Here is a 13820-nt window from a genome sequence, read left to right as displayed (position 1 = left end):
TGAAGGGTTGCCAGACTCAATAGTGGGCAGGACTTCTGTGCCTTTAATTGCCCTGCTCTCTTTTGAGTCTGGAAACCTTAAAGAGAAACCAGCAGACCCTTTGCTTGGAAATTAAACAAAGGGTCTGCTGGTTTCTCTTTAAGGTTTCCAGACTCAAAAGAGAGCAGGGCAATTACATGGTTTCCATGTATTCTCTTGTAAACACTGTGTGATCATGACAATGGTAAATATTAAAGTTTAAGGATTTAATGTGGCCTAATAATGCATCTTAAATTGACTCTTTTAAAAACAGTTAGCCAGTCTGATGGCTATGTGAGCTTGTACCTGCCAACAGCTTCATTTGAAAGACCTCGGACCAAGACTATTAAGGACTGTAAGGATCCAGTATGGAATGAAACCTTCTACTTCAGGATACAGACGCAGGTCAAAGTAAGGCACAAAGTCAACAATTAATAATTTGTCTGAACTCCGCAGCCATATTTAGAATACTGTTTTGCTAAGTTGTTACCTACAAAGGACCCACCAAAATCATTGCTTATTTGGGTACAGAGGATGAGATGGTTGTTAGTTATTAACCTTAAATCTATTAGCAGCTATTAGTGATGACAGGTAGAACAGGTAAAGGTAAAGGGACCCCTGACCGTTAAGTCCAGTCGTGGATGACTTTGGGGTTGTGCCGCTCATCTTGCTTTACTGGCCGAGGGAGCCGGTGTTTGTCCGCAGACAGCTTCCAGGTCATGTGGCCAGCATGACTAAGCCGCTTCTGGTGAACCAGAGCAGTGCATGGAAACGCCATTTACCTTCCCGCTGGAGTGGTACCTATTTATCTACTTGCACTTTTGGGTGTGCTTTCAAACTGCTAGGTTGGCAGGAGCAGGGACCAATCAACGGGAGCTCACCCTGTCATGGGATTCGAATCATCGACCTTCTGATTGGCAAACCCTAGGCTCTTTGGTTTAGACCATAGTGCTACCTGTGTCCCGACAGGTAGAATAGAATGTCCCAAATGCTCTTTTTTCAGGGCTTATGCTGGCACCATGGCTCACCTAACCTACCCTAGCTGAGCCAGGGTTGGGACCTTATGCCAGCATATCTCTGGCAGAGCCAGGAGCCTGTTCCCTGAGCTGGAAATTCACCACATCCCAACAGATCTAGGGTTAGGATTGTGCTCTGAGACTTTCAAGTTGCCACAAGACGCGCTGTTGTTTTAACTGTTGCTATGTTACACTGGGTACTACTGCAGCTATATGTTACTTCAAGATGTAAGCCATTGTTAGAGTAAGATTAAGTAATTGATTCAGATTTAGAAGATAGTTTGTGCCAGTTTCTTCTCTTTCATGCCCACATACCTTCCAATGCCTTTTCTGTCTTCCTTTCTAATGTATGGAGAGAATAGGCTGATCTTTGAATCTTTTTTTCTAGTTGTTTGGGCTTTGTGGTCCAGAAGCAAGCCTTGACGACTGTCAATGCTCTGGGAAAGCTTTTCTTCTCCTGGTTGCAGCAAAAGCATAGAAAACAAGGAGAGTCCTTTTTAATGTAGTTTTATTCAATCCTAAGAGACAAAAGAACACAACAAGCCTTAACATGGCGTTGCTCCAAACTGGGCACCTCCTCTCACATTCCTAACAACAACAGCCCCCCCCCCTTATGGTAACGGTAGCTGCATGTAGCCAAAAGTCTCTGATTCCGTTGTTCCTACACCCTTCCTTGCCGGTCCTGGAAGGATCCTACAAAAAAGTCCCATATGCCCAAAGACTCTGCACCTGTTCATTGGGGGAAATAAGAAGCCTATTTTTTAGATGTCCCTTCTATGAAGAGGCACGTAGGGAAATCCTTGATTCCATGCTGGTGAGGCTAGCTGACCTCCCAGAAAAGCAAATATACAACCTGCTCCTGTTAGGCAAAGATCAGAAGACAACCCGGACGGTCGCCAGATTTTGTGTTCAGATCTGCAGACACAGACCTTTCCCTGAGCCAAACTAGGTCGTTTGAAAGTCCCTAAACCCGACTCCCTGAGCGACCCAGGGCCAGTTCTCTGTGGCAGCTTTTCTTAAAGCTTTAAGTATCCTTATACTCACTGTATTTTTAAACATTAATTTTATCATTGTACAAAGTTTTATGTGTATGTTTTGCCCTTTGGGATTGCTCCCCCAAATGTGTTTTAAAAGCTGATCTCCAACCGTAATAAAGTTATTTATTCATTGATTCCTACACCCTTAATGAACACCGAGTTCTGGGAGAAGGGGGATCAGAAATACTCTCCAGTGACAACGTGTCAGCTGGCTGCCCTGTCACAACCCCCCCTTCTAACATGTCCCAACTCCTTTGCTTGTCTATCTCTGTGCTGTGACCTTCCTCAGACTCCTCAAGGCCCTGCTGCAAACGAAGGCTGCCTCCCTCTTCTCCTATAGCGTCAGGAGAAGGGTGTGTGTGTTATCCACCAGTCCTCCTCCTCCATCTCACCCTCTTGAGTCCTATCCCTGACAATGACTAACTTTGCTTCCCTTCTCAGAATGTTTTGGAGATGGTGGTTCACGATGAAGACCACTGCCTCATGGATAATAATCTCTGCACTGTTCTCTTTGATGTTTCCAAGATCCAGCTTGGAGAAAGAGTTTGCCTCACATTTCCATTGGATCCAAAAGTAAGAAGGTAGAACCGAAGGCCGCTGGGAGGGCATTATTCAGGTGGAATCGCCATACGTAAAAAGCATATAGTATAGTAGGAGAAAGGGCATATGAGAATATTTAACAAAGAAAAAAGGCATTGTGTTATGGGAAATTGCTTGCAAACGTGTATATGGGGAGAAATGCTAACAAATGTGCATGATGTGGAAACTGATGTGGAAATGAGAAGAACTAAAATGTGAAACAGAGAGAAACTAAAATGGAGAGGTTTGTCCACCCGTCCTAATCGATCCATTCAGCAACGGGATTTATCATACTTGCACATGGACCCAGGGGCGTAGGAAGGGAGGGGCGATGGGGGCGCTCTGCCCCGGGCAGCACGATCCCGAGGGCACCATGGCGGCTGGCTGCCCCGCCCCCAGAATGCGCCCCCTGACCCTCTGGGCAGCACGCCCTGCCCCCAGAATGCGCACCACGCCCCTCTGGGCGGTGCGTCCCACCCCCGGTGCCAAAGCATGAAGCTCCCGCCAGTGCATGGATCTTTTTTTTTCTGTTAACAGTTGAGGAAAACATCTCAAACCAAAACAATGTAATTATCCTTTTACAGATTCCAGAAACTCTGGAGGTAGAGTTTAGCCGGGAGAGCATGTAAGTACATCCCAAACAATGCAACATATTTAAGAATATGTAACACTAGAAAATAAACTTCAGAACTGTGTTGCATATCAAATCAGATGGACCTGGATCTCAAGTTTCTTGTGATCTGGCAAAGCATTGCCAAAGGGTAACTATCAGATAAATGTCTCATCAGATAGTCTCTTGTTGTAATTAGATTACATGATCTGGGCCATGTTGAGTCAATTACATTAACATGGAATGTCAAACTAGTAACTAGAAATGTAAATTTCCATTACCAAAGACCAAATATGACATGTCAAATATATTTATTTTGTTTTGCAGCCCAGTTCCTCATGAGCATATTGTTACTAATGGCGTATTAGTGGTAATCTCATTTTTAAATGATTTCTCTTTTTACTAAAGTGGTATTTAAATCATATCTGTTATGGGTATATGATTGTGGTATCTTGCTGCAGTTCCAAAAGTTCTTGCTTCTAATATCATTCGGCCACACATTTTGGGGTTACGAAAGATGTAGCTTCGGTGAACCGAACCGCCTGAGTTCTTCCAGAATATGAAAATGAATGAATGAATGAATGAATGAAGTTTAACACAACCAGTGTGATGATAATGATTAGATTAATTCCCCACCCTTCACTGAAACTAATAATCTGTGGGATGTGAGTAGGGAATCAGATGCAAAAGAGCAGTGCTGGATTTACGTATAACCTAAACAAGTTATAGCTTCGGGCTCCACACTCTTGGGCATAGGTGCCAACTCCTAGATTGAAAAATCCGGGATTGGCAGCAGCACGGCACCGGAAGTCGCGCTGCAGCCATTTTGGAACTGGGCAGAGTGGCACCGGAAGTTGCTTCTACGCATGCTCTGCCCATTTCCAAAATGGCCGCAGCGCCAGAAATCGCTTCTGCGCATGTCCAGAGACTCCAGACATGCGCAGAAGGAGCCTCCCCGGGCCGGTAAGAATCCGGGGGATTTACGTTTTTTTTTAAATCCAGGCTGCCAGCGGGAAATGGCTGGGAAAACGGGGGTTTCTGGGGAATACGGGAGACTTGGCAGCTATGCTCTTGGGGCCCCTGAAAAATTAAAGGTTAACAACAACACTGGATGTAAATTTCCAAAATGTAAGATAAAAAACAAATAAAACCTACATACAGCAACAGTGTTTTGTGTTGTGTTGGCTCCTATGATGTAAGTAATGGGCCCTGCCTGCTAGCCTGCTCCCTAAAATATCACTGGTTTGCTCATTTCTATGTATAGGATGCCTAAATTCTGCATGGACTGGTTACATGGCAACATGTGCAAATGGCTTTAGATACCTATTAGGTCATGTATAGCATATATTCAACACAAAAAAACTGCAACATTTTGTTGTTGACAAAGGACAGCTGGACATATAAAGGGCCCCATTACCTTCAGTAGCTTAGGGCTTCATCAAACCTAAATCCGGCCCTGAAAAAGAGAATAGAGCTCCTGCATATGTAATAGCAGTGTGAAAGAGGAGATTTCAGAAAGGCATGCAAGTTATGCCTGCGGAAATTCCCTTCTCCACACAGCTTTCTAAGGTGGAGGTGGCTAGACATGTGGGAAGAAACAGAGCACGATGTGGTTGCTGCAGATGGGAAATAGCATCGTGAAACCATGACACATCATCGTGAATAAAAACAATAATATATGATAGTATTACACCCTAAAATATAATAAAGGATTCAAAACCCGTCCTGTACATGCTCATGAAGCAAACCCAGTCTCTGATTCGTCCAAAAATTAACTCCTTTAACTCTCAGATTAACCCTGGGACCTTTGGGTGAAGGATAATAAATAATAATAAAATATCCTTGACCATTTCAAATATATACTTGAAGGTAATAAAACCACCGATATTTTATTTTATTAATTTCTGGTCATTAAATTTTATTAAATATGGTGATTAAAAGTAGATTCACATATCGAAGCATCTGTTTATTATGGTCAGTGACCAGTAGAGTCTCTCTCATATATATATAAGACTTGGGCTGAAAGGAATGAGATGTTACGAATCACACATACTCACATCCTCTCCTCTACTACAAAACATATGACCTTATATCTGATCTCTTGGCCCACACAAGTAGTAGCTAGTAAAACTGACTGGGGTTGTGGTGGTGGATAGAACACCCTAATGATGTCACACTACCTGTTTTATATTAGCAGATGTCACTGTGGGGAGAGGAAGGAGAGACATGGGCCTATATGAGACAGAAGCAGGATCCCTGGTGTGTTGAGTCTCTGGGTCAAAATTATGCAGCCAGGTTCTGTGCATGTGTACCAAGAAATATGCCCCTATGATAATTACTCAAAAGTAAGGCCCACTGTATTCAGGGGTAAGCATGCTTTGGATTGCAGCTGTAATTTATGGTTAATAGCATTTCTAGAAGCTTGGTCAATTCTTTTCACATTTGGGCAGGAGGACTAAGCCATTTCACAACAAAATACCATTGAATGAGTTCATCATGTATGTCTCTTGTAGCTTAGCAGTCACTAGGTTTACGCAAATTTATGTCGATGCAATGCATTTACACCTGGCAAACAGCTCTGGCACGATCACAGGGGTGGTGAACCTTTTTTCAGTCGAGGGCTGCCTTCTCCAGAGCTTTCCAAACTTTTCATGTTGGTGACACACTTTTTAGACATGCATCATTTCGCAACACAGTAATTCAGTTTTACTAGCAAACCAAAGGGTGACTAACCACTTTCCAGCCCTGGAAGGAGCGTGGGGAGAGTTTGTGTGACACTCCTACACCGACACACTAACGTGTAGTGTGTAATCAGTCAGGGCCCACTGGTTTTCAGCTCCCCCCTTTCCCCTCTGCCCACCATTTTGGGCTCTCCCATACACCCATATGCCAACCCCTATTCTATAACTTATTGGCATATTCCAGGCTTCTTATATCTTCTTTAAAACGTTGCCAAAGAAGGACCTGTTACATTACAGCTACATTGTGACTTTTATTTCCCTTTCTCTTTTGATAGTCTCGTGAAATTTCCTGTTTGGGTGTACAGGTGAATGGAGGGACAGCAATGAACAAGAAACCAGGAGGTTATTATGTACCTTTATATATACCGTAGATTTAAATAGATATACAGTTACTGGTTTCAAAGGTTTTATCATTAAAAACCCTTTACTTGCTCATTAAAAGTCTCGTTGCTGGAGTGGACCTTTGCAAACAAGCACTTTGGTTATTTTGCTATTTTAATATGATGTGCTAATTTGCTTCCACTATAGTGTCTGATCAAATAAAACTTTTGATTTTGAACACAAATGTAAGCGCAAGCCTTAATTGGGGTGGGGAGGGGAATCAAAGCTGATTTAAATGATCAAGTGTATCCCAAGACATATTTATGCAGTATATTTTACATCGTTACCAAATGAATGATTATCATAATCTATAGGTCTCAATGCATTTAATGTGGTGTTGCCTTTGAAAACTGCATTTAAACTAGAGCATGGAATACATCTGGGCAATATTGCTCAGTTGCAATTAGCACTTCATCTTATTATGCCTGTTCTATACCAGCCACACGATCTCCCACTCCATTTCCAGGCACAAGTTTATTGAAGGGTGGGATTAAAAAAATGTCAGTAATCTTTATTGGCACCTCAGCAGAAGTAATTGTCTTATGAAATCATTATTTCATTGCCAACGGCATATGTGTGAAAGATTAATGGTGGAATTGAATGTTCTGATTGATGTTGGCATGAACATCTTCTCAGCTTGGCTCCTGATCCCCAGAGTTCTGGTGCTTGTCCCCCACACACCAGTGTCAAGAACTGAGCTTCAGAAAACTGAGCAAATGTGGTACCAAACTATAGAGCTGTGAACCTACCATTAGAGCAGTGGTGGCTGGTGGCCATTAGGAGTGGTAGGGTGGAATGCAGAGAGGCCAACAGGAGGTGAGTCAGAGCCAAGGACAGGCAAAGCCCATTAATTTTACTTTTGTCCCCATCCTCCTCGCACTTGAGTTCTACAAGAGTAAAACTGAGACAAAGGAGGAGGAAGCTGGCAGGCACCCTCTGGGCTAGTTGTAAGTAAGAAGGTAGGGGATGGCTGAGGGCAGACTAAAGTTGGTAGGGCATCTGAAGTTTTTCTAATGAGTAATTTATTGCCTCATTAGAGCTTTGCCAAAACATTACAACAGTCCAAGCGCGCTTCCTTATTTGCGCCACTCCTGGCAAAGAAATGCAGAATTTATCTCCTTCACAGCGGAAGGTATGTTGACCACAGAGGGCAACACACAAATAAATCACAGAGGGCGATTCTTTCCTCTAAGCTAAAGTCTTTTATTTATACATTATAAATCCTGGCGAGCAGCACGGCATGGCTGGCTCCCGGTGGAAAACGAAACTAATTACAGCACACAGAGAACAAAGAGATACATTCCCTGATGTAAACTTGCTCCCTCCCCCAGTGGTCAGGCGACATCCACCAAACTGCTTAACCCAGTGGTTCCCAACAGGTGGTCCGGGGACCCCCAGGGGTCCGCGAGCTATGCCTGAGGGGTCCGCAAGATGCTATTAGAATAAATAATATATTAAATATATTTCGTATGATAACAGATTTTTTGTTTTGGCCGCTTCCTGCATGAGCAGAGTCTAGCGCAAAACTAGAATTAGATAGAGGCAGTAGTTCTGCTGTATGCCGTTAGGTGGTTCTTTACAAACACTACTGTTTTGCAAAGAGGCAGCGCGCACATTCTACTAACGCTGACCTCCCCAAGATGCTTTGCACGCGTCAGCTTCATTTGTGCGCTACTGCGCAGGTACCCTGTCTTCTCCATTCCCCTCCCTCCTCCCTGGCACGCGCTGCCTCTTTGCAAAACAGTAGTGTTTGTAAACAAAGCGTTGTTTTTCGCGGAAGCTACAGTTCACGTAGTTAAAAATGGACCGTTGGTTAAAAAGTGGTTCGTTAAAATGACAAAGGCCTACAGATGAAGAGGAAGAACTGTAAAAAACGTATAAATATAAAATATAAAAAAGACTCTTAATTTGGCTCTCACTTTTTAATTTTAGGATTAGGAATTAATGGGGGTCCTTGTCACAATAGCGGCTCGATGAGGGGTCCTCGAGAAAATTTTGTTGGGAACCCCTGGCTTAACCCTTTAGCAGCTAGCTCTGATACTCCTCACAGGGCAATGCCTATTTGCCCTAATCCAGTGGCCCATCTAGTTCTCAAAATTGCGAACAAGATGCCTATGGGAAGCCTCCAAGCAGGACCTTCCTGTGATTTTCAGCAATTGATATTCAGAAACATACTGCCTCCAACATATAGCCATTATGGTTAGCAGCCCACTGATGGCTTTATCCTCCATGGAGTTATCTAAACTTCTTAAAGTTTTCAGTCAGAAGGTAGGCAGGTGATCTTGGAGGAATCAAGACTGTGACTGCAGTGCCCAATTTCCCATAATGGAGCAGATTCCACTGAACCAGAGGCATCTCAAAACCTCCTCCAGCTAGAAATGGAGGTGGGCTAGTGGTAGTTACACACCGACACATCTGGAAGGGAGAGTGAGGTCACACGAGAATGGCATTGACACCAGTAAGATTAGTTTGGACCAGGAGTTGCCAAAATGGGGCCCTCCAGATGTTGGATTGAAGCTCACATCAATACTCATCCGGCATGGCCATCAGTCAGAGGAGATGGGAGTTGTAGTCCAAGAACATTTTGAAGGAAGCGCGTTGGCTACCCTTTTGCTAGAATCTTTGTTTGCTGTTTTAGGGGAATTTGTTCATGCTCATGAACTGAATTGAGCTATGTTGTGACAATGACATCAGGGTTCTTTATGTGCTTTGTAGAGGAAAACTTCACATTCTCTGCAAAAGGATCCTATGAAGAGAGCCAGGACTTTACGTTGGGTTCTGAGCTGGGCCCTGCTGATCCTCTTGTGTTTCACTGCATCAAGTATATGGACTCTGCACTGGAGATTGAACCAGCAAAGAAGCCACACTCTGTACGTTTTTAAACCATATCTCCAATTTAAAAAGCAATGTAAAGCTACCATCAGTGTATAAAATGCTTTCATTTTACATCAAAATACTGAGGAGGCTACGCTTTCTCAAGACATATACATGGTCTGGGGAAAGTGTGTGAGCATAATTTTATTTTTTCTTCTTTCTCTTTTAGTGTATTCCTGGTGAAAGTAATGATGCAAATAAAAGACTTTGCTTCACTTTGCCTCTTGATTCTCTTAGTATGGAAAAGGAAGTGACCATAGGCAAGGTAAGTATTGTTTCACAGTGGAAGAGGAAAATCAGGGAGGAAATATATTTATTTTTTACTTGATTGTGGAAAAAATCCTCTGAGTGGTTGTTCTGTTTACAAATAAAAGATGAATAGCAGAAGATTAGGAAGTCAGCAGCTACTATCCATCACAGTGTTAAGGGGTTTCAGCTAACTGTAGCAGGACCATAGAATCTATAATTCCATGATACCACAGGAGACTGCCTCATACCAAGCCAGAGCCATGGGTCTGTCTAGCTCAGCATCATCTGTGCTAGTATTTCCCAATCTGGTGCCCCATCCAGATGTTGTGGACAACTCCCATTAGTCCCAGCCAGCATGGCCAATAGGCAGGGTGAATGGGAATTGTAGTACAAAACATCTGGAGAGCATCGGGGGGAGGAAAGCTGATCTATACTGACTGGCAGCAGCTCTCCAGAACTGGGATCTTTCCCAGTCTTACCTAGAGAGCTAGGGATTGAGCCAGAGACTTTTTCTGTGCAAAGTACCTGCTGTACCTCTAATCTTATCAAGCTGGTAAGGATAATTCTATGCAAAAATGTAGAGAAACTGGAATGGGCAGGACAAATACGGTATGTTGATTGTTCAGTGTCTGGAAGTACAAAATCTGGGCCACAGAAGGTACAACATTTAGGTATGGGGAAATTGCACCTAACATGGTCCTGTTAGAAATTATGTGGGAAGGATGATGATGATCATACAGAAATGAACTTTGCCACTGTCGCATTTGTATGATTCCTTCACACACATTGCCAGAAAGCCATGGGAATAAACGAAGGGAAGCAACTCACACACCACCACCAGTAAGTGTGGCAAGTGGCACTTCAAATGTTGTTGGACCCCAATTCACATCTGCCAGCATGAAAAAATAGGAAAAATAGGAATTGGAGCCCAGCAACTTTGGAGACCTACACATTCCATGACTTAAGAGTTTCTCGGCTAATGACACCTGCTTTTTCAAACTTGAAGAAGTGATTCATACATTTTGCCTATCATGCTTGTGAATAGGATGACTGCAGTCAATGGAGAATTTAGTTCCTTTAAGAGTTGTGTAGAACAAAGTGCTTCAATGAGCAAAACCTTTTCTCATCTTTGGATGACAGACTACATGTGTTTATGTAACCTCATCCACACAACTATTAAAGGTCTTTCTAGGTGCTGTTGCTACTTGTGGTTTGAATTCTGGTGGCTCTCTCTCTCTCTCTCTCTCTCTCTCTCTCTCTCTCTCTCTCTCTCTCTCTCTCTCTGTGAGACACACACACACACACACACGATTTCTAAAAGCGGCATAGACTGTTCTGTAGCTCCTAATATTACTTCATGGACTTCACCAGTATTTTATCTAAAAGGGCTAGATATTCAGCTTGCACCTTGATCCTATAGATTTAAGTAGCTCAGATTGGTTCAAGGTGTACGTTATGGTGCTGCCATACAAGTGGTATCTAAGGCTGCAATCCAGACACCATCAGTTGTGATGGCATTTGGAGAACTGAATTTTAGATTGGGACAAACGAGAAACTCAGAGAAACCAGAATTGACAGATTCATCCATTCCTACCTTGATGTGACATGACTGGCTCCATAGTGGCTCCAATACCATTATATGAGAATATTGCAAGCAAAAGCCATGGCTGCTCATGGACCTTTTTTGCTGTTGAACCTTTGTATTGTTATTTGTTATTTATACCATTCTGGCAGTATACATTGTGCCTTGCAGAGTCACATAAGCAGGTCTTTGTTCCCATTAGTTTACGGTCTAAAACTGACCTCGGGAAAACAATAGCAGGGAAGACAAAATTTAGGAATAAACTCCAACAACATTTCATCAGACCCTTTTGGAATACTTGTTGTACCAGATTAGGTGATTATTATTATTATTTTTGAATAATATTTATTTATTTTTCCACTTCAACAACAATATTATATACATTTTCCATATAACGAATAAGATTAAGGAATAACAAATAAAACAAATCCCATATCTGGGAGCCTAACATAGAAAGATTAAGCTCTTAATAACAGTTATTCCTCACAGAACATTTGTAATCAATTGTCTAAAGGAAAAAAAAAACCAGAAAAAAACAGAAAGAGAGAGAAAAAAATAAAAAATAAATAAAAAATAAAAATAAAAAGGAAAAGGAAAAAAGAAAACACTCTGGGCTTCCTGTTACCACCGACGGCTTAGTTTTTGTTCTTCCATTATCGAATGTATATACAATCAGTACTGTTTCTACTTTCAATATGTTTTCACATTCTATTTCTTTAAGTTTCCACAAATTCAATAAATCGAACTATCTCCTTACCCTTTCACTCAAACGCTATCATTTTAATTTTATCTTCAGTATATTTTCTAACATATTTCTTGTATCTATCCCATCTTTTAACAAATTCTTCCTTATCTTTCCCTCTCAAACTATTTGTTAGCTGTGCCATTTCGGCCATTTCCTGTAGCTTTTCCTGCCAGTCTATGATTTTTGGGGCCTCTCTTTCTTTCCAGATTAGGTGATTATTGATGAATTGTGCCACAACACCACTTGTTACTAAACACTGATTTGACAAGGCAGTGGTCTGATATCCAGCTAGTATTGTAGAAGAAACATATTCTTAGCAGAAGTAATTCAGAGTTCTGGATCTGTATGTATGATAAGATGTATGATAAGCTGAGGGAAGTCTACCTGAGGGAAACAAGGGTTGTGGGAATGTTCATGCTCTCCAACATTTCTCTGATGAAAATAGGGACATCCTATTCAATATTACTTCTTTTTCTTCTTCTTCTTCTACTACTACTAATATTTATAGTCCACCCATTTGACTGGGTTGCCCCAACCACTCTGGGTGGCTTCCAACATTTATGAAAAACATAATAAAATATTAAACATTTAAAACTTCCCTTTACTGGTCTGCCTTCAGATGTCTTCTAAAGGTTGTATAGTTGCTTATCTCCTTGGCTTAGGGGTCACATAACTCCATACCCTCCAATATTTCTCTGATGAAAATAGGGATGTTCTGAGGAAAAGCAGGACAGTCCAGTATCAAATACAAGGCCCCATTTTGCTAGCCCTGAATGGAGGTATGTGTGATGTGTGGCTGCTGCCTGCTTCAAACTTCTCGTCTAGATTAACAGTATGTCATGTTATGGCAGGTTACTGACAACATTTCATCTTCTCTCCTCTCTCTCTAGGACAAAACAGTTGATCTACGTGTGAACGTGAAAGAATGGTAATACAATAGTGTTAATTTTACCCAACTCTGCCTACTTGACTTCTATTTACTATCTGAAATATATACTGTATCTGAATAATTAGAGGATTATAGTACATTTGGGGGGGGGCTCCTAAGATTTGGCCAGATTTGGTGCATGGAACTAGTAAATACTAGCTGTGGAGGATAATATGGGGAATGAAGTTTAACTCTCCCTCTGCCAAGGTCCTGAAGCTGTTATTGGCCTATTAGAGGGGTCAATGGAAGCTTCCTTTGAAATGGAAGTGTTTGCTTTGGATATGGGTTTTTTGTTGAGACTGTGGCTCTTCATAAGAAAATGATAACAAAAGGAGGTTGGGGGATGCAGTGCACTGATGCTTTTTGTGTGTGTGTTCTGCTCTGGCCTACATGCAAGGCTGAAAAACCTGGATGTGCGTTTGGGGTATGAACTATGTATAGATGAACAAACAGTTATACAGAAACGGAAGAAGCTTGTTGCAGCTGCCCTGGAAAGGGCTCTCGGCTTAAAGAAGGGCTTACAAGATCATGAGGTACGTAGGACAAAATTTTGCTTAATAAATATTTGGTATGTAGGGTTTAGCCTCTCTTTTTTTAACAAAAGATGCTTTGTAGGCACAGTTTGATTGTTTTTTATTATTTGTGTGTGACTGTTTTCAGCAAATAAAATAAACAAATAAATAAAATACAGCAAATCCACTATTTACGGGGTACAGTAAAGGCTGAATTTACCATAAAGGGATGCATTTGCACACATATGAACATAGGATGAAATCCAATTGCTGCTCTGTGTGCTGTTGCTCCTCCAAACAGATTTTCAGAGAGCACTGGGAGCTGCAGGGGTGAGGGGGAAATGGTCAAACTCCCTCTATCAGTAGACACAATGGCAGACTTTGGCGCACACACACCCCACCTCTTGCACTCCATTCTAGAGTAGCATTGTGGTGCCCCAGGAGTGTGGCACCAAGTGTGGCTGAACTGGTGTGCTACCCACCTCTGGTAGACATGTTCCACTGGGAAAACCCTTTGTCTGCCCATACCTTGGTACTGTCTGCTTTGA

The 13820-nt window shown here is 42.1% G+C and overlaps 1 protein-coding gene across 2 annotated transcripts in view; it reads left to right on the top strand.

The window, feature by feature from the left end:
• LOC118083588 (cytosolic phospholipase A2 epsilon) overlaps positions 1 to 13820 on the top strand; it is a 46934-nt gene that overhangs the window by 15525 nt on the left and 17589 nt on the right. For both annotated transcript variants that reach the window (XM_035112122.2, XM_035112132.2), the window contains exons 3-11: positions 293 to 429; positions 2513 to 2644; positions 3235 to 3275; positions 3588 to 3630; positions 6277 to 6343; positions 9098 to 9252; positions 9426 to 9521; positions 12723 to 12760; positions 13158 to 13293. In XM_035112122.2, the coding sequence (XP_034968013.2) occupies positions 293 to 429; positions 2513 to 2644; positions 3235 to 3275; positions 3588 to 3630; positions 6277 to 6343; positions 9098 to 9252; positions 9426 to 9521; positions 12723 to 12760; positions 13158 to 13293 (845 nt within the window). The remainder of the gene's footprint in view (positions 1 to 292; positions 430 to 2512; positions 2645 to 3234; positions 3276 to 3587; positions 3631 to 6276; positions 6344 to 9097; positions 9253 to 9425; positions 9522 to 12722; positions 12761 to 13157; positions 13294 to 13820) is intronic.

The sequence above is a fragment of the Zootoca vivipara genome, chromosome 1, assembly GCF_963506605.1.
Source record: "Zootoca vivipara chromosome 1, rZooViv1.1, whole genome shotgun sequence".
Classification (NCBI taxonomy): Eukaryota; Metazoa; Chordata; class Lepidosauria; order Squamata; family Lacertidae; genus Zootoca; species Zootoca vivipara.
The sequence above is the reverse complement of the archived record's forward strand: the minus strand, read 5'-3'. Positions and strand labels throughout refer to the sequence as shown.